Here is a 17,491-nt window from a genome sequence, read left to right on the forward strand (position 1 = left end):
GTGACTTCTGCATGTGTCCATACATGTGCAAGTTTACAGATGCTTTGCTATAGAATTATTACTCTGTAAGTAGTGTGGTTCATTCCTTTTTATGCCATATTCCCTTGTTTTCACTGACCTGTACTAGCTCCTGGTGCAATAATGTTTCAGCTTTAAAATTCATATCCTCCTAATCAAATCCCTCCACAGCTCTCTTCTCTCAAGCATTGTGACCACCTACAGCTTTCCGGGGATCTGTATTCCTTCTAATATAACTTCTCTTGTGTCCATCACATTATTTCACACTTTTACTTCCCTTCAGTATCCCTCCCTAATCCCCTGCCATTCTTCAATTGTTTATTTCTCTCTTTCCTGCTTTAGGATACACCTTAAGATCCATGTGTTTGACCAAGCTTAATGTTCTAGTGTCTCCTCTATCGACTTGTTATCACTTTTTATGTGCCTTGGGGCATTTTCAAACCATTGAAGGTGGTATAGAAATGTAGCATGTCGTTGACTCTTCCTAAACAATTGAAGAGATCTTGCATGAGTTCTAGGTTAATAATTTTGACTCTGCTGCAACGTTTAGTGACTATTGATAATCTGACTATCGTATTACCTTGTTATTTCAGGTACATTACTGCATTGACAACAATGGCATCTGCGTACAGCTATTACCTCCACGGCAAAAGCACAGTGCAAGTTTTAAACCGGATGAAGTGAGATAAATCTGTTCATAATTGTCCAGTGTTTTTTGAAACCGTGCAATGAGCTAAGGAAGGACTGGACCTTGATTTCTCTGCTGAAAAGGACATTGATTAAAATAATGTAGATACATGGACTTTTTTCTGACAACATTGTCAATTTAATAATAAAAGTGAAAAATTATAGATTTCTTACATTTAGTTTTAATATTTTATTTGCACTTTAGATAATTGAGTTTCAGCCACATACTGCGCGATAATCAATTGAATGGCACCCAAATGATATAGTCTAGCACTTAAATGCTGAGATCCATTTGTTTCCTTTTAATTATATTATGCAGTATACTTGTAAATAATGTAACAGTTACGGGTTGGGACAGCTAATGTAATGAGTAGATGCTTATGGCATATTTGTCAAAGGTCAGGAATTCTTTTATGAATGGGAGCTTTCCAGTCCGCTTTGCACAAAGGGATTTTTGTACTGTTCGTGTGGTCTTTACCTTTAAGGCTGCAGGCCAGGGTTTTCTGGTTATGTATTCACGAGACTGGCTTTCCCCATTTGTTTTAATAGTCTAGAAAATCCTTGCCTAGCATGCTGGAAGTCCAGAAAGAGCCTAAATACTGCACATTAAGTCATAAGCTCCACTGTCGTTGAAAGAGGTTGGAGTGTTTGAGTGGACTTGCACTTGAATTTCTCAGTATACTGTAGATTTTTTTTCCTATCTGTTGCTTGCTTCCTTTTATATAAATGCCATATTTAGTTTGTTGTAGTTACTTTGTTTCATTTTGTCCTTAGTACTGTTCCCTCTATTCTGGGTGCACTTTATGTCTTAGTTATTTGGATAGTTTTGTATCTGTGGTGCTTTTTGTACTGTTGCTTCCAACTTGCTCTGAGAACTATGGCAAGTTTTCAGACTTGTTGGTGCATTGATTTGGTAAATGTCCTCGTTTTTGTGATTTGCAAAGAAACATTCCTAAAAGCAGAAGCCTGTAAGTTTTTTTTTAATGCAGTAAGTTGTTTTGCACAACTTGAAAAAGGGATTTAATAGCTTCCCAAAGGTCCTTTAAAAAATACTGGAGAAGAAAAAATACCAGTTCTTTGGGGTAAGTGACAGGTCAGCAGTTGGACAGTGCTTTCAAACTGGCAAACTGGGCAGGATGACCCCTTCTCGCTCATTCTCTACGTTAGATGGCTGCAGTGCTAAATAGACAGGAGTGAGTAGAGAACAAAGGGGTTGAGTGGCAACTCATGTTCAGGGACAAAGAAGATGGAAGTTTTGTGAGTGATCCAGAGGGCCAGTGGAAATATGGTTGGAGGTTAGGCGAACAGGATGGCTACAATCAAGAACAACTCATCAGCTTTACAGAGTACAGCCAGAGGAGATGAGATCAAATTGTGGAGTTAAGCTGTAAATTTTTCAGTCCCATGTTAAAGGAACTTGAGGCTAGTTTGTTACAAACTCTACTTGTTTTTTAAAAAAAAATATTTATAATAAGCATAGAATGCTGGATAAACTCAGCAGCTCTGGTAGCATCTGTGAATTAACGTTTCGTGTCCGATATGACTTCTTAAGAACCTCCTATAGAACTGAGTGACTTTCTTTGCAGCAAAGGGACCTTTTTGAATGAAATACAAGGGGTTCAGGTTTGATAAATATGTGGTCCTAACACCGAACTCATCCCCCCTGTCCTGATGAAAGGTTCTGACCTGAAATGTTGACACCCCTTCTCCTCTGATGCTGCTTGACCTGCTGTGCTTTTTCCAGCTTCACTTTTTATTCCCCATAAATGTAAAGCTGTACTTTGTAAGTGAAAGAAAGCAGGTATGTAATAGCTGGTCGGCATAGTTTCCAGTAGCTACTGTATTCTTTTAGTGTATCAACTGGGACAGTAGCTGCATCCCTATATGTCTGTGTTTCTTTTGTGTCTCTCCTTAGAGGAGTAATGATTATTGTCAAAAACTGGCATGATCTTCCTGCTATCTGAGGAGAAGCTAATTTGCTACAGAAGGCACTCCAGTGTTTTGTTCACCACTCGCTCATAACTAATCCACTTTGAGAATTTGACATGCCAGAATTTTTAGTTGATGCAATTATAATTTTGAAAACCTGGTTTCTTCTCTTTCGATCTTTTGGAGAATGTATAAGATCAAAATGGTGATAACGTTATTCACTGCAAATTAAATGGAGCATCTAGGCTGTCTATACTATTGATAGTGAAAGAAAGCTTTCGATGCAATAACGAAGTTTGGTTATAATATCTGCTAAGCATTTGTGACAAATGTAAGTATCCTGTGGTTTCAATCTTTGTTCACAAAGGTCATTTGTCATTTGAACATATGATATTTTCTTGTCATCACTTTCACTTAATTTTTTAGATGGCACGCGACTCCCTGTTAATAGACATTACTTATGTGTCATTGCAATTTGAAATATGAGAGTCAATGATATATAAATTGTTTAAGCCTTAGAAATGAACAAAATCAGAAAATGCCAGAAATGGGACAGGCAGCATCTGTGGAGAGAAATAAGAAGTGACAGTTCCGCTCACTGATGACCCTTCGACAGGACTGTATTGGCCAGTTGTGGCTGTTTTCTGATGTCTCAGCAACCCCTTGCTGCAAAATTGATGTTAAGTAGTATTTATATGTTACAAAGGTGGATTCGAAAGTTGTGTGAGATCAAGTGATCTTGATTAAATTAGCGAGCTTTGAAGTGTTACTAGCTGGGAACACTGAAACCCACGTGCCGGTCTTTGTTGTTCAAGCTCTTAGTTTTTAAAAGAAATTTTTTATTTGGGTGTCACTGGCCAGGCCAGCATTTGTACCCCAACCCTAATTACCCGGAGGGCAGTTAAGAGTGAACCCACATTGCTATGGGTCTGGAGTCACAATGTAGGCCAGGTAAGGATGTTAGTTTCCTTCCCTAAATGACATTAGTGAACTAGATTGGTTTTTCCAACAATTTCAGCATTGGATTCACGGTTATCATTCAACACTTAATTCTAGATATACACTAAATTCAAATTCTCCCATCTTCCCTGGCAGGATTTGAACCTGGGTCCCCGGAAAATTAGCTGAATCTCTGGATTAACAGTTCAGCAATAATATCATTAGACCATCACCCCTCTAGTTAAACCAGAGCTCTAATTTTTGAAGGAAATTATAAAATGGGTCAGTAGTTGGGGTGGAAAATTGGACCTGTTACTTTCTAACTTTTCACAAGTTGAATAACAACTTGCCAGACGACAAGCAATACCAGTGTACTGCTCCCTTTACCTCTGGTTGTTTCTTTGTTTGGCTTCCTGCCAGAGTGATCATTTGTGGTCTCTTGTCATTCTGAAAGGAAAATTTGGACTACGCTCCTTTTTCTTTTAGTGCTGGTCAACAGTTGTTAAAAAGTCATTATTTATTTTATCCTGTACTTTTTTTTTAAAAAAAAACTTTCCACCAAGTCTGTTTTGACTCCTCTTTGTCCAGTACATTGTGGGTAAGGTAACTTGAACTGTGAACAGCTTGTGTTTTGCATTAGTGCTCAAGAGAACCACATAGAGAATTTCTTCATAAAATATAATTTGTGAGTCAAAGTTGTGAAACGTTACGTATATACGATAGTGGCAGAGCACAAGCTGCTTGCAAAAGGCATGGAGATTTTCCACCATCTCTCCAGCAGCTCCTTGCTAACCCCCAAACCCCAATGAGAGGGCAAGGTGGAGGAATTACTGTTTCAAGAGAGCCTTATCCAGTCTGTGCATCCTGACATCATTTTACATTGTTTTTGAATTTGCAATTTTTAAAAATTTGAGACTATGCTGAATATTCTTTTTCTGAAATAAAACTCAGCGAAGTTGGAATGATCCTAGTACAGGAAGGATGAGACCCGACTGGCTTCTTTCCAATTTCACTCAACCACCACAAGCCTTTCCTCACTGCATAGTTGATTCCTTTCCAGTTTCCGCCTGCAGTACCCTTTCCAACTTTTGAGTAGGTTAGCTGAGTGGGTGTATTCTTAATGTTTCCTCTTTGTGTCTGAGGACCTTTCTTGAGGAAACCTGATTTCTTCCAACCTTTGTGTCTTGTGAGACGCGAGGAAAGCAGAAAAGGAGTGCATCATAAAATAAGTCAAAAATGGAGAGAAAGCAGGGCAGACAAAAAGAGCAAGCTGGTAACGTGATCAGAACGACCAAATGTTTGCAGCAAACTGCCTGGAAAGCCATACAACCCTGTCACAGCAGACGCTGCAAGATGTGTCAGAGTGTCCACAAGGATACTAATACTACACGTGGGGACACCTCCCACCATGTACGTGGCAGGTATTCACCTGACTTGGCCAATGTTGTCTATCTCATACTGTATAGGCAAGGATGCCCAGAGGCATTGTACATTGGTGAGACAGAGTAGAGGCTATAGCAATGGATGAACGGACACCGCACAACAATCAACAGACAGGAGTGTTCCCTCCCAGTTGGAGAACACTTCAGTGGTCCGGGACATTTGACCTCCGGGACCTTTGGGTGACCATCCACCAAGCCGGACTTCGGGACAGGCAACAACACAAAGTGGTCAAGCGGAGGCTGATAGCCAAGTTCGGTACCTATGGGAATGGCCTCAACCGGGACCTTGGGTTCATGTCACACTACAGCTGACCCCACTGCTCTATATACACACACACACACACACACACACACAGTTTATAAGGGAAGGGACATGAAGAATTGATTTAGATTTTGCTGTGTCCTTCGTGAATTTTTTTTCTTTGTTGTATAAAAAGCTTTTTTTTAAAGATTGTCGCTCACTTTTATAGTTGAGGATAACCTGTTGGATTTAATTGTGTTCGTGTCTCAGTGAGGGGTCTAATAATGTAAATTTTAAATTATGGATGAGAAATCATGATTTGGCTGTCTCCTAATTCCTGATGCACCTCAAACTCAGTAAAATATAACTTGTACAATTGGGCCCTTTATATAATAGGAAAATCAACAACAGTTGCAACAAATATAGATAATGCCAGTGTTAGCTGTGGGTCAGTACCATACTTGGCTGCAAAACTGAGAGAGGGTTACCCCTTGCCTTTTTTAAAATTATATATTGCTTGACAGTCTTTCAGACATGGAGGATTGTGGGCGTAGAGGAGATTAAGGAGACAGGGAGTGGTGGGGCTGTGGATGGGTGGGAGCTTTAAAGTCCAGGTATTGCCTCACTCGAACACAGGAGCGAACATGGTTCACAGGTGACAGGGACATGGTGCAAATTAACATACGAACAGGAGCAGGCCATTCAGCCCCTCGAGCCTGGCTGCCATGTAATGAGATTGTGGCTGATCTGTGGTCAAACCCCCCACACATGCTGTTGGTCCATTTCCTTTAATACCTTTGTGTAAGAGCTGGATTGTGATGCTTTGAATGCTTCCAGGTTTATAGAGGGAGCAACGTAGGAGACCAGCCTGGAATACATTGAACTATTCAAGCCTAGGGATAACCAGTTCATTATTGAGGGTCTTGGCAGCCAATGAACAAAGGCAGGTGATGTCACAGAATTCGAAGTGGGCAGCCTCAGCTGTGGCAGGACTATAAAAGGTTCATGGCTCTTCTCAGGATATAATATAAGCTTGAGGTTGCAAGCAGACTGGTTTACTCTTGGACTGTTGCCAGAGAGAGGGATGGAGCTGGAGCAGGAACCAAAAGCAATTGCTTCAATCTCCTCAATATTACACGTAATTTATGCTGATGACGTTGTGGATAAGCTGACTGAGAATTTAGCAGTGAAGGAATCAAAATTTAGTGCTGAAGTAGACAATTTCACCAACAGGCTGCAGGATGATGAGAAATAGGAAGCAAAGGACAGATCCTTGGAAGAAGTCATTATAGATGCTACTCTGCCTACTGTTAGTTAAGGAGGGAATCAGGAAGTCCAATCTTAGAGGATATGGTTCAGAACATAGCACCTCTTTGAAAGAAACATATAATTAATTCCATTAACCAGTCCTTTCCCCACAGATCTGATAAATGTGCTGTATTTCCAATATTCTGTTTATGTCAGTTACTTGTAACAAAGTGGTTTTGGTGTCCAACTCTGGTTTCAATATAATGCCAAAGAATGCTAGAGAGCAACATATGGAATGGAGGTTTAATAAGATTTATACATATTCCCACCAAAGTATGGTGACTTGATGGTATTAATTGGCCATAGTCTAAAACATTGAAACAAATATTGGACTCTGAAATTTGAGGTGAGTTTTGGCCCATGATCTATTTTCTGTCTCCTGTCCAATTCCTAGTTATGTCTCAAAACAGACCAAATGCTCTCAGGTCTCTGCTAATCCTGATTGGGTTTTTAGTTCCATGAGATTGCTCAGACTACAATAAGATTGGAAGAAATAGAAATAGGAATAGGAGTAGGTCATTGGGCCCCTCAAGCCTGACACAGCATTCACACCCACTTTTCCTGTGTTTTTCCCATCACCCTCCATTCCCCTATTGAACAAGAATCTGTCTCAGATGACTTCTGCTTTTATATTCATCTTGGAAAAGGTTAAAGCTGTAATTAATACTTTTATATTTACACTTCTCTCCCTCTACTTGATCAGCTGCCACTGCATCACAATACATTCTCTGACCCAAGACAGCCAAATTGATCTTTCAGTTCTGAAAATAGCACACACCATATGGCTCAATGTTTAAATACTTTTGTTTCTCCCTCGATAAATGTGGGCAGTTCTGGTGTGAATTCTGGATGAGTTTTTCCAAGATTTCAAACTTGCTGCGTTAAGAATTTTGGCATTCGGCCTGCTTCCTGCCAGAGCTTATGGGCCACCTAAAATACTTTCCAAGGCTTCTACTCCTCTCCAGGTCTTGGAAGGTCAGAGGAAACTGGCACGTGAGGAATCATCCTTTGGAGCAAACAGTATCAGCCTGTGTGAGAATGGGTGATTGGTAAATAAATGTTTCTGTCATTCACGCTTTTGGGACTCAGGCTGTATTGCCAGATTCCTGCCTTCAGAGATTGGCAGGAGTGTATCTGGTGGATAAAGGAACATTGATCTTGAGAATGGCTACAATGCTAACACCAATGAACAGACAGCCCTCTCATTTTGCTGCCAGACTAACAAAAACAAATACTTCCAAAAATACAGTTTGGACCAGCAGGGAATTACCAGGTGGAAATTTTATTCTCTTGTAGATCTGTCAACAATTGAATGCGGTCTATAAGGTTGCAAATTCCAAAATGTATTTCTTAGTTAATATTTTCCAGTTATTAAAGATGATCAATGGGAATGAGTACACTGTGGTTTCTCTGTGGTCATTTATTTTTCACCTTTTCAGTAGCTTTTCCCATGCAGATAAGTACATTCTAAGGTTAACATAGAAATGATTAAATCGTGACTGTTTCCTTGTTAAAGATAAATCAAATATTCAGAGCTCAATAAGTTCAATGAAATTACCCAGCCAGTGCTATATGTTAATATGCAGTATGCTTGAGTACTGTTACTGGTTGGGTGTCTTAAAACAAATTGGAACATGTGTATACATTAAAAAAAATACAATAATGCATGAATAGAATTTAATTTTCATTGTAGATAGTTAATGCTGCTTGCTGCAAATAGCTTGGTTTTATAGTTACTTTTGGGCTGTTAGCAATAACTATCTAAGATAATGATGCTCCACGGTTCAGATTCTCTGTTGTTGTTGTTACGTTACTCTTGACCACCTGTAAGTCTATGGAATAGTTCTTCATCCAGGGTCTCATTTTGATCCTTGGAACGTGTGGACAGAAAAATATAGCCGCCAATGTATTCATGAACAATCTTGCAGTCTGCATTTAGACAGGTGAGTGCTATTGCCACACTTTGATCAAATTCAATTTCAACCTGAAAATAAAAATGACGGATTATTTGCATACTTGAGATCACCCTGCAATGATGCATTTTAAGAATATAAGTAGGTTCTGTAGCTCTCCAGCAGATGGCACTGTCTCCTAGCGTTAAGAATTTTGCAATAATTGCCATCACTGAGGAAATGTGGCTGCTCCTAGTTATAGAATCATAGATTCCCTATGGTGTGAAAGTAGGCTAGTCCGCCCACACTGACCTCTTCCCTGCCTTATCCGTGTAACCCTGCATTTCCCCGGCCTATCCACCTAGATACTATGAGCAATTTAGCATATTCTGCAAAAAACATGAATGGAAACTGAGTTATGTAAAGATTGTATAACTAGGAATCTCATAGTCATTAAGTGAAAGGACACAAAAACCTACTCTTCGAAGAGTAACCCACCCGGACCCATTTCCCTCTGACTAATGCACCTAACACAATGGGCAATTTAGCATGGCCAATTCACCTGCCTGCACACCTTTGGACTGTGGGAGGAAACCGAAACACCCAGAGGAAACCCACGCAGACAAAGTGCAAACTCTACACGGTCACCTGAGGTTGGAATCGAACCTGGGATGCTGGTGCTGTGAGGCAGCAGCGCTAACCACTGAGCCACCATGCTGCTGCTTAAGGATCTTGGTGGCTTCTTGAACTATTCAGCTGTTTTATCAGACTGAGCCAATGCTGTTTCAAAATCATCCATGTTTTGTAGAACTTCAGAAATATCTGTAGTGCTTAAAAGTTCTGAATTCTGTTTCTTAATGTCTACAAAAAAAAAAATTACAATCTGGGAGTGTGATTTATCCCTAAATGTCATGCTGCAGTGAGAGTTATATTTTCAAATGTAAATTAAACAGATTTGCAGAGATAGCAACTTGTGTGATGCTCTCGTTCCCTGAGCTTCAAGTACTTCCTAAAACTATCTTTTTTCAGGATGGCTCGATCAATGTTTGTTGCCCAATCCAATCTGCCCTTGCCTCCATTACTTTTTCTTTCCATTGACAGATTTAAAAATGTAATTCATGAAGAGGCAGGCAGTAAAGTATGTTGGATTTATATGGAAAACCTGTACTTTTAAAATACATCTCTGTAAAAGATCGCTCAAAAAGATGACAGAGGAGGAGGACTGTACAAAATACTCTGTAATTTTGATCAGTTAAAACTCAAGATGTTTTTGTATAGAGTGAACAATAGAAAAAAAGAGTTCCTGTTCTCCCAAAGCTCTTGTACATACTATTCTGTCTCCAAGCAGTAGAATATCAATAACTTATTGATAGGTAGTCTTTGCACTGGTTTGTTCTGTAATAAATGGTGTCCTTTTATTTTTGAAACTGAGAGATTATAGGGTAACTTGTAACTTGCCTGTCTGATTTCCCAGTTGACCTTCCATTGTTTAATGTTGCTGTATCTCCATGTTATGATAGGATCTCTCGTGGCCATATCTATTCTTATTAATCGGTTGTAGGAAACACCTAACAGTTCATCTTTCTTGGTTCCTCTGAATCTGTAAAAAGGTGATGTTGGGAAACAGTTGAATTTAAATAAGGGCCACAGTTTTTGTTTTAAAACTCTAAAACAAGTGACATTTTTAATAGCAGGAAGATAATAACAAACATAAAGACACCGCAGTAAACCTCTTTCTTGGCAACAGACTGTCTAGATGTTTTGTTTTAAGGCATAACCCTGTTATTTGTGGACCGAGGATACATTACAATAGTACTCTGGAAGGAGTTCAACATTTAATGAGGCCAAAATGAGTAGATTTAGATAGGGATTATTGTTTGTGTATGGAAAGAATCGCAAGGAATTCTGATTAACATCCGTCTCGCATGAGCTGAAATTTCCTTTCGCACAACATTGGAAAATCTGAAGGAATTCTTGCCAGTTTTGGCAAGTGCATGCTTGCTGCTGGACTTTGACGTCATCAGCTTGTCAGAAGCTGATTGGGCTGAAGCAGATGTGCATCCTCGACGTTTGTTGCCTACTTCTAAATTAAATGTGGATTCAAAAATCACATTTTGTATTCTGTATAATCTGTACAAAGTACAGTTTCGTGCAAACAAATTTGATTATGTGCTCACACAGCATTGTGTTTTCCAGCTTTTTCTCTTCTAAAAGAATGCTTGCTGGAGAGTCTACATAACGTCTGGTGCAAAGTGTGACAGTAAAAAGGTAATTGCAAATACTTTGGATTACTACTTCTATTCACTGCAGACCTAACAGTTCAAATTTCTTATCAAATTAGGTCTAAGTCTGGCTTTGTAAACTGTGCTTGTGTCAACACATAAGGAATTGGGAGGTCCTAAGTTTTTAACAAGGTGATAAAAGAGTCTTTCTGAATCAATGAGAAATGAAGAGATGAATGATTTTCCTCATCTGACCTATCTTGTCATTATTTTTAAAAAGTACAATGACTTTGTTTTTGAAGCTTCATGTCAGTTCATCCTCCTGTTTCACACCAATCTTCTGCTCTGTTCCCCAACAATTACTTCTGACTGTATCTTTTAGTTTCTCCCAAGGTTTGTTCTTTGTATCATCTTCCTGTTCTTTCCGCTTATGGTTATTTTCTCTTCCTGCCTCTCCACTGTCCAACATCCTACAATTGATGTCCTCGCACTGTGTCCTCATTTTTCCATTTCAAGCGCTTCGAGGGGTCCAGGTATATCACGAGTTGTTGATTATTTTTGAGATCAGTTGCGAGAATTAAGTTTTAAAACAAAAACCACTCAAATGTTTTCACCATAGAGATTTATCACAGATGGTTTTGGAAATATTAATATAACTATGTAGAGATTTTTGTACACTTTCATGTTTGAACACCCATATAGTAATACAGTAGAGTTCCAGTATCTCATTCTAGGGAGGTTAGGACTCCATAATTAGTTGGTGCCCACAGTTCTTCCCGATGTGGAGATGCCCAGTTATAGTCCAACAGGTTTATTTAAAATCACCAAGCTTTAGCCGTGCTGTTCCTTCGTCAGATGAAGTTCACCTTCACTCACCTGACGAAGGAGCAGTACTCTGAAAGCTTGTATGTCATGTGACTTCTGACTACAGCTGTTCTAGTAGTGGGTTTCCAGTCACCTCTGTTATAGTGAGGCAATAAGCAGAATCCATAGACTTTCTTCCAATCTTGTGGGTCTTTTAAAGGTCACTAAAGATAGCGGCGGACAGATACATTGAGTATAGGAGTTGGGATTTGGTATACGTTATTGGTCACAGTATTGAGTCTACAAGTTGGGAGGTCATGTTGCGGCTGTACAGGGTATTGGTTCGGCCACTTTTGCAATACTGCGTGCAATTCTGGTCTCCTTCTGATCGGAAGGATGTTGTGAAACATGAAAGGGTTCAGAAAAGATTTACAAGGATGCTGCCATGGTTGGAAGATTTGAGCTATAGGGAGAGGTTCAATAGGCTGGGGCTGTTTTCCCTGGAGCGTCAGAGGCTGAGGGGTGACCTTATAGAGGTTTACAAAATCATGACGGGCATGGATAGGGTAAATAGAAAAAGTCTCTTCCCTGGGGTGGGGGAAGTCCAGAACTAGAGGGCAGAGGTTTGGGGTGAGAGGAGAAAGATGTAAAAGAGGCCTGAGGGTGATATGTGTATGGAATGAGCTGCCAGTGGAAGTGGTGGAGGCTAGTATATTTGCAATATCTAAAAGGTATCTGGATGGGTATATGAATAGGAAGGGTTTGAGGGATATGGGCAGGGTGCTGGCAGGTGGGACTAGATTAGGTTGGGATATCTGGTCAGCATGGACAAGTTGGACCGAATGGTCTGTTTCCATGCTGTGCATCTCTGACTCTAAGACTGTGTTGTGTATCTCTGCATTCGTAGAAGATGGACTATTGACAGACAAACAATTCATAAGCAGTATATGAAGGGGAACAATTAAAGTATTTGACAATGTGGAGTAAAATATATGATTGAGGTGAATTGTCCACAGCGTACTAGAAATTTTGATAAATATGTTTAAATCCATCTCCATTGTTTTAGAAATTATTTTGCTTAATTCATTGAAAAGCTTGCATCTTTAATTCATTTACCTTCTTATTCTTAAATTGAACAATTATTGTGAAGTAGGAAAACTACGTTTGATTTAACATTTTTCCTGCATGAAAGTAATTTAATTTGTGAACATTTAAATCAAACTTTATTTCAACTATATTTGGGTTTTGTAACTTTTTAAAAATGTTTTTGCCTCACCTACGTGTAGTTTTGTACAAATATGCAAACTTTAATAAAAGTGATATCTTCACTAATAAACAAAAGTCACTGAATCACTGGGAAGGGCCTGAATAATTCAGACTGATTAGTCACCAGTTCTGTCGGTGGTAATTGTATTTCTAGGAATACAACTTAAAAACAATTTTAGTGATTAAAGTATGTGTATAAAAATAAGAAAGCTTGCCTTTGAGTCATTTATATTTGAGTTTTAATGTGAATGTCAGTTTGCCTTGCCAATACAAACCAATACAATATTCTTAGATGTCACTAACCTGACCAAAAAATAAGAAACTCCAAAGTCTGGCAGTAACTGCCAGGCTTGGATGAACCGCATCTTGGCTTCTACCAGGGTCATCTGGGCAACATTTTGGTGCGCTTCCAGGATGCGTGTTGTCAACTGTAAACCAAATATCCAAGAGAGAATTTAATGTAGTACAGCTATTGCGACAAGTACAATTACTTCAATGTGCCCAAGCTTTTTCTTTGACGCATCACATATATATTATGTGTGTATATGTACAGATGCTCAATCCACTTGTGTATAGAAGTACAGACTTGAGTACAACCTTGGAAGAACAGTGGGCAGACTGAAGAGCAAGTCATCACTTTGTCACTCGTTAGCGCTGTTGTGGGGAAAATCACCAGCTTCGGAGTCAGAGTCGGGGTTCAACCACAGAGTTTATTGTACAAGGAAATACCGGAGCTCCAGGGAGAGAAAGACACCAACAGCTCAATAGTCAGCTACGATTCTTCTCTCAACCTGGAGCACAAGTCAAGATACTTTTATACATTTAGTGATATAAGAAGTCACTGATGAGGTTATTGTCTCTGAACATACTTTGTTTGTTGTAAACATTATAGAATCGTTGATAGTTTTGATGCAATCATTATCAGTTCCAGCGCAGCCTTTGTTAATTTCAGCACCGTCGTTGTCAGTTTCAATGTCTGTGCGGAAATCCATTGCTCTAGTAATGGGCAGTAATCGTTCTTCCTGAGAAGGACGAATATTGCAGCCCTGGCTATTTGCACTTTGTATTGAGCCAGTATCAAACAGGTAGCATTTCTATCAAAGGTGTTGGCTGGATCCAGACACTTTGGGCAGTATACTCTACTCATGTATATTCCATCCCCCACCCGCCTTAAACTAATCAACTAGGTTGTGAGTGCATTGTGCTAGCATTCTGGTGGCCCCAGGCAGTGTCTGTGTTTGGTCCGGCGCCCATCTTGTGTGTCCGAGTGCCTAGTGTCACCCAGTTCTATGCCATGTCCCACTTCAGTGCCTACTTCACCACCCGCAATAATTTAACAATTTACCATGGGCAAGGAGTTGATCATAAATCTGAGCATAGGTAATAAAATTATTTAGCAAAATAAGTTACAGCAATTTGATCTTTTGATTGTTCTCTTATTGATCCATTGCCAACTTTGCTCCTGGTAATCTATTCAACAATGCAAGAGTGAGAAAAGAGACAGGTGCACACTTCTGTACCCTTTTTTTTTAAACCAATACTATCAGAAATTAGTGTCAGGCTACAGAGAGGCTGATACCCATTCTAAATGGTTAGACCTATGTAACACCTATAGCCTCTTCATGCTGTTCCTCCATGACTTTACAACATTTCCTTTTTAAATCTGAGCATTCATTCTGACTGAGTTAAAAATTCTGTAGTGCACTAGTGGAAGTACTGAGTGCAGCCATGGTAACAGGAAATATTAGTTGGCACAGAAGAAGCAGGAATGATCTAATGTATTCTATATATTATAATGGAATATACTGGACACTAATAAAATTCCCATGGCTAAGTTACAGATATGCCTTCTTTCGATCCTTTTTCTGCATCTTTTTCTCCCCTTGCCTATTCCTCTTCTGTCTGTTGAAGGTGCCGAGGGTGATGGGTAGTGTTTTGCAACAATCTGGTCAGGTATATTTATTAATGACTGATGAGAGAACAGAGCATTGCATATCCAAGTTTGCAGGTGACTGTTAAGGTAGGAAGCGCATTAAGTACTGTGGATCAGTGTAGCAAAGTTATAAAGAGACGTGGTCAGATTAAATGAGTTGAAAGAACTATGTAATTAGAATTCACAGTGGGCATGTGTGTGCATACTTTGAACCCAGGCTGAATGGACTATTTCAAAATGCAAAGTAGAAACAGGATTTGGGTGCACACAAGTACATAAATCATTAAACACTAGTGGACGGGAACCAAACGTAATCAAAAAGACTAAGTGAAACTTGACATTTAATCTTAAGGGGCTGAGAAACAATAAGGGAGGAGTTGCATTGTAACGGAGTCTAGCCTTAGTCATTATCTCATCTGGATTCTTGATCAAACGCGGACCCACTTTTTGGGAAGAATATAATTAATAATCTTGAAGAGGTGCAGGACAAAGACAGCACAATGTTAAAAAAATCTTAGCTTATCATTTCTTGGCTATAGAAGATTGGCAAGGGTTTGGGGGAGGAGTGGGGGAAATGAATGATCGCGTTGTTTGGAATGTTAAAATATGATAGGGGCAGAACAAGGAGACGTAATCTTAAAATGAGAGCTAGGCCAGTCAGGAACAGAATCAATAAATACTTATTCCTCACATAAGGTGTCGCAGAAATATGGGATTCTCCTTCAAGTAGTCTGTTGGAGCTTTCAAGACAGATTTTTGTTATTATGAAATTGATGTCCTGATTGGTTAAAGTCTAACAATGATATACTCCACACAGACGGTCACCTGACGCTGGAACTGAACCTAGGAACCTGGTGCTGTGAGGCAGCAGTGCTAACCACTGACCCACCGTGCCGCCCCATTTGCAGGCTGATTCTGAAATAAAAACTAATGTGAGCATTCAATCTTTTCATGTAGAATTTTATACATTATGGACCAAAGTATTTTCATTTCATCCCTAGTAATCTGATTTGCATGGGGGAAGAAAAAGTGAAATGTATAATTGTATCAGTCAAAAACCCATACCTGTTTAGTTTTTAACTTTTTCAAGTATTTTCGTGACACCAATGATTCTGGATTCACGTCCAGGGCATTTGAGTCCTGTATCACCTGAGGCACAGAATTCACGTTCTTCATCTTCAAGAAAGATTGAATGTCATGCACCTCTGTGGGGTATGAGCTGTCAGCCATAGTCTTCCCTTTTGAAGCCAGTTTGCAAGCAGCCATCCATTTAGCATATTGTGTTTCCTGCAGTCAACCATCAATGCTTGGTGTTAATATAAAACCATTTAAAATAGCTAGAAACATAAAGTCAGCTTGGCTAACAAATCTAATACGGAGCCAGGGAACCACTTGAAAAAGACCATTCAGTTTATCCATCTGACCCCTGTTTTGGGGCTATGTCCATTAGTATCTCAATCCATTTTGATGTCCCTCAAGCTGATATGTAGATGCTCCTTGATAAATGAAGAATCTGCTCCTGTTGATTTTTACAATATTTTTAGCAAGACTTCAACTGGATTCAAGGCACTAATTAGTACCATACCTAATGCATGCTAACACGAAGTAAAATAGCAAGGAAAGGTCAATGATATTGTTGATTTTTATAATTAAAAAAAAATAAGTACCCAAGTAATGTTCCTTTATGGATGATACAATATCATTCCTTCCAATGCTGTCTAAATTTGGGCTATGTTAAATAACCCTCTTGTTTACATTTTTTTAATAGCTCATAGGGAATTGGGATTGTTCCAGTGAACTCGAAGTGGTTAAAGTAGTACCATTATTTAACAGGGCAGCGATTTGGAAATAGGAAACTATAGGTCTACGAGTTAGTTTGTTATTGGAAGTTGTTAGAAAGGACTATTGGAAATTGGAGTTTTCTGAAGCTGAATTCTTTTAGTGTTCCGTATTAAGTGTTTCCTGGTAGCATGAAACCTCATTTAGCTGTTGCAGTAATAAGTAGCCTTCTCCAAACAAATCCCTAGCATATGAAAACAAAGCAAAGGTTACACGAATCACCACTGTTGAACTGTCATTGGAGATTTATTGGGCCCAGAGCACTGGAGGGAGGGAGAGAGAAAGGAGGAGAGGAGTGAGGGAGGGAGGAACAGAAGGAGATGGAGTTCAAGAGAATGAGCCATCGTCATCTTGAGAGAAAACCAGTACCATCAAAGGCTAAGTGAAATCTGAAATGAACATCCTGCTACTCCAAATCCTAAGGTCCACTACCTTTGATTCTCCATTCTACAGATGGCTTCGGGATTGTTATGACACATGCATCTGTCTCAGGTCATATATCCTTTGTCTAATTAAATAAAGCATTGCACCTGAACTACTGCTTCGGAACATATTTTGATAAACCCTCTGAAAATTCCTTACTAATGGTCATCTGCTTATATTAGGTAACTGTGATTGTGAACCCCGCAAAAGGACAACTTGAGCTATGAACATTGTGATACAGTGAGTATCATCAGACATTTCTGAAAAAGAAAGTTGTGCCTAACCAACTTGCTTGAGATTATTGGGAAAGTAGCTAAGGAGGTAAAATACTAACAGTATTTACTTGGACTTTAGGAAAGTTTTGATAAGTTGTTGCTAACCTGAATTGGACAGCAAATTAGTCGTGTTCCCTTGAGCAAGTAAGTGGATATGTGTGGGGAGATCAGTAACAGTAATGGTGCTCTTTGGTGGGTCTATGTTGGGAATGCTGCTCATCATTAATTGCATTAGTGACCAAAACAAATTTGTAATGGGGAGACCTATGCTGG

The 17,491-nt window shown here is 39.3% G+C and overlaps 2 protein-coding genes across 2 annotated transcripts in view; one reads left to right on the forward strand and one right to left on the reverse strand.

Moving 5' to 3' along the window:
• crls1 (cardiolipin synthase 1) overlaps window positions 1-878 on the forward strand; it is a 62,074-nt gene extending 61,196 nt beyond the window's left edge. The window contains exon 7 of the mRNA XM_043696577.1: window positions 612-878. Within this exon, the coding sequence (XP_043552512.1) occupies window positions 612-702 (91 nt within the window). The 3' untranslated portion in view covers window positions 703-878. The remainder of the gene's footprint in view (window positions 1-611) is intronic.
• A 7,408-nt stretch (window positions 879-8,286) lies between these two features.
• fermt1 (FERM domain containing kindlin 1) overlaps window positions 8,287-17,491 on the reverse strand; it is a 94,038-nt gene continuing 84,833 nt past the window's right edge. Inside the window, exons 12-15 of the mRNA XM_043696578.1 lie at window positions 15,747-15,968; window positions 13,052-13,176; window positions 9,915-10,056; window positions 8,287-8,548 (exon numbers count right to left, since the gene is read on the reverse strand). Of these exons, the coding sequence (XP_043552513.1) occupies window positions 8,375-8,548; window positions 9,915-10,056; window positions 13,052-13,176; window positions 15,747-15,968 (663 nt within the window). The 3' untranslated portion in view covers window positions 8,287-8,374. The remainder of the gene's footprint in view (window positions 8,549-9,914; window positions 10,057-13,051; window positions 13,177-15,746; window positions 15,969-17,491) is intronic.

The sequence above is a fragment of the Chiloscyllium plagiosum genome, chromosome 9 (assembly GCF_004010195.1).
Source record: "Chiloscyllium plagiosum isolate BGI_BamShark_2017 chromosome 9, ASM401019v2, whole genome shotgun sequence".
In the NCBI taxonomy this organism is placed as follows: domain Eukaryota; kingdom Metazoa; phylum Chordata; class Chondrichthyes; order Orectolobiformes; family Hemiscylliidae; genus Chiloscyllium; species Chiloscyllium plagiosum.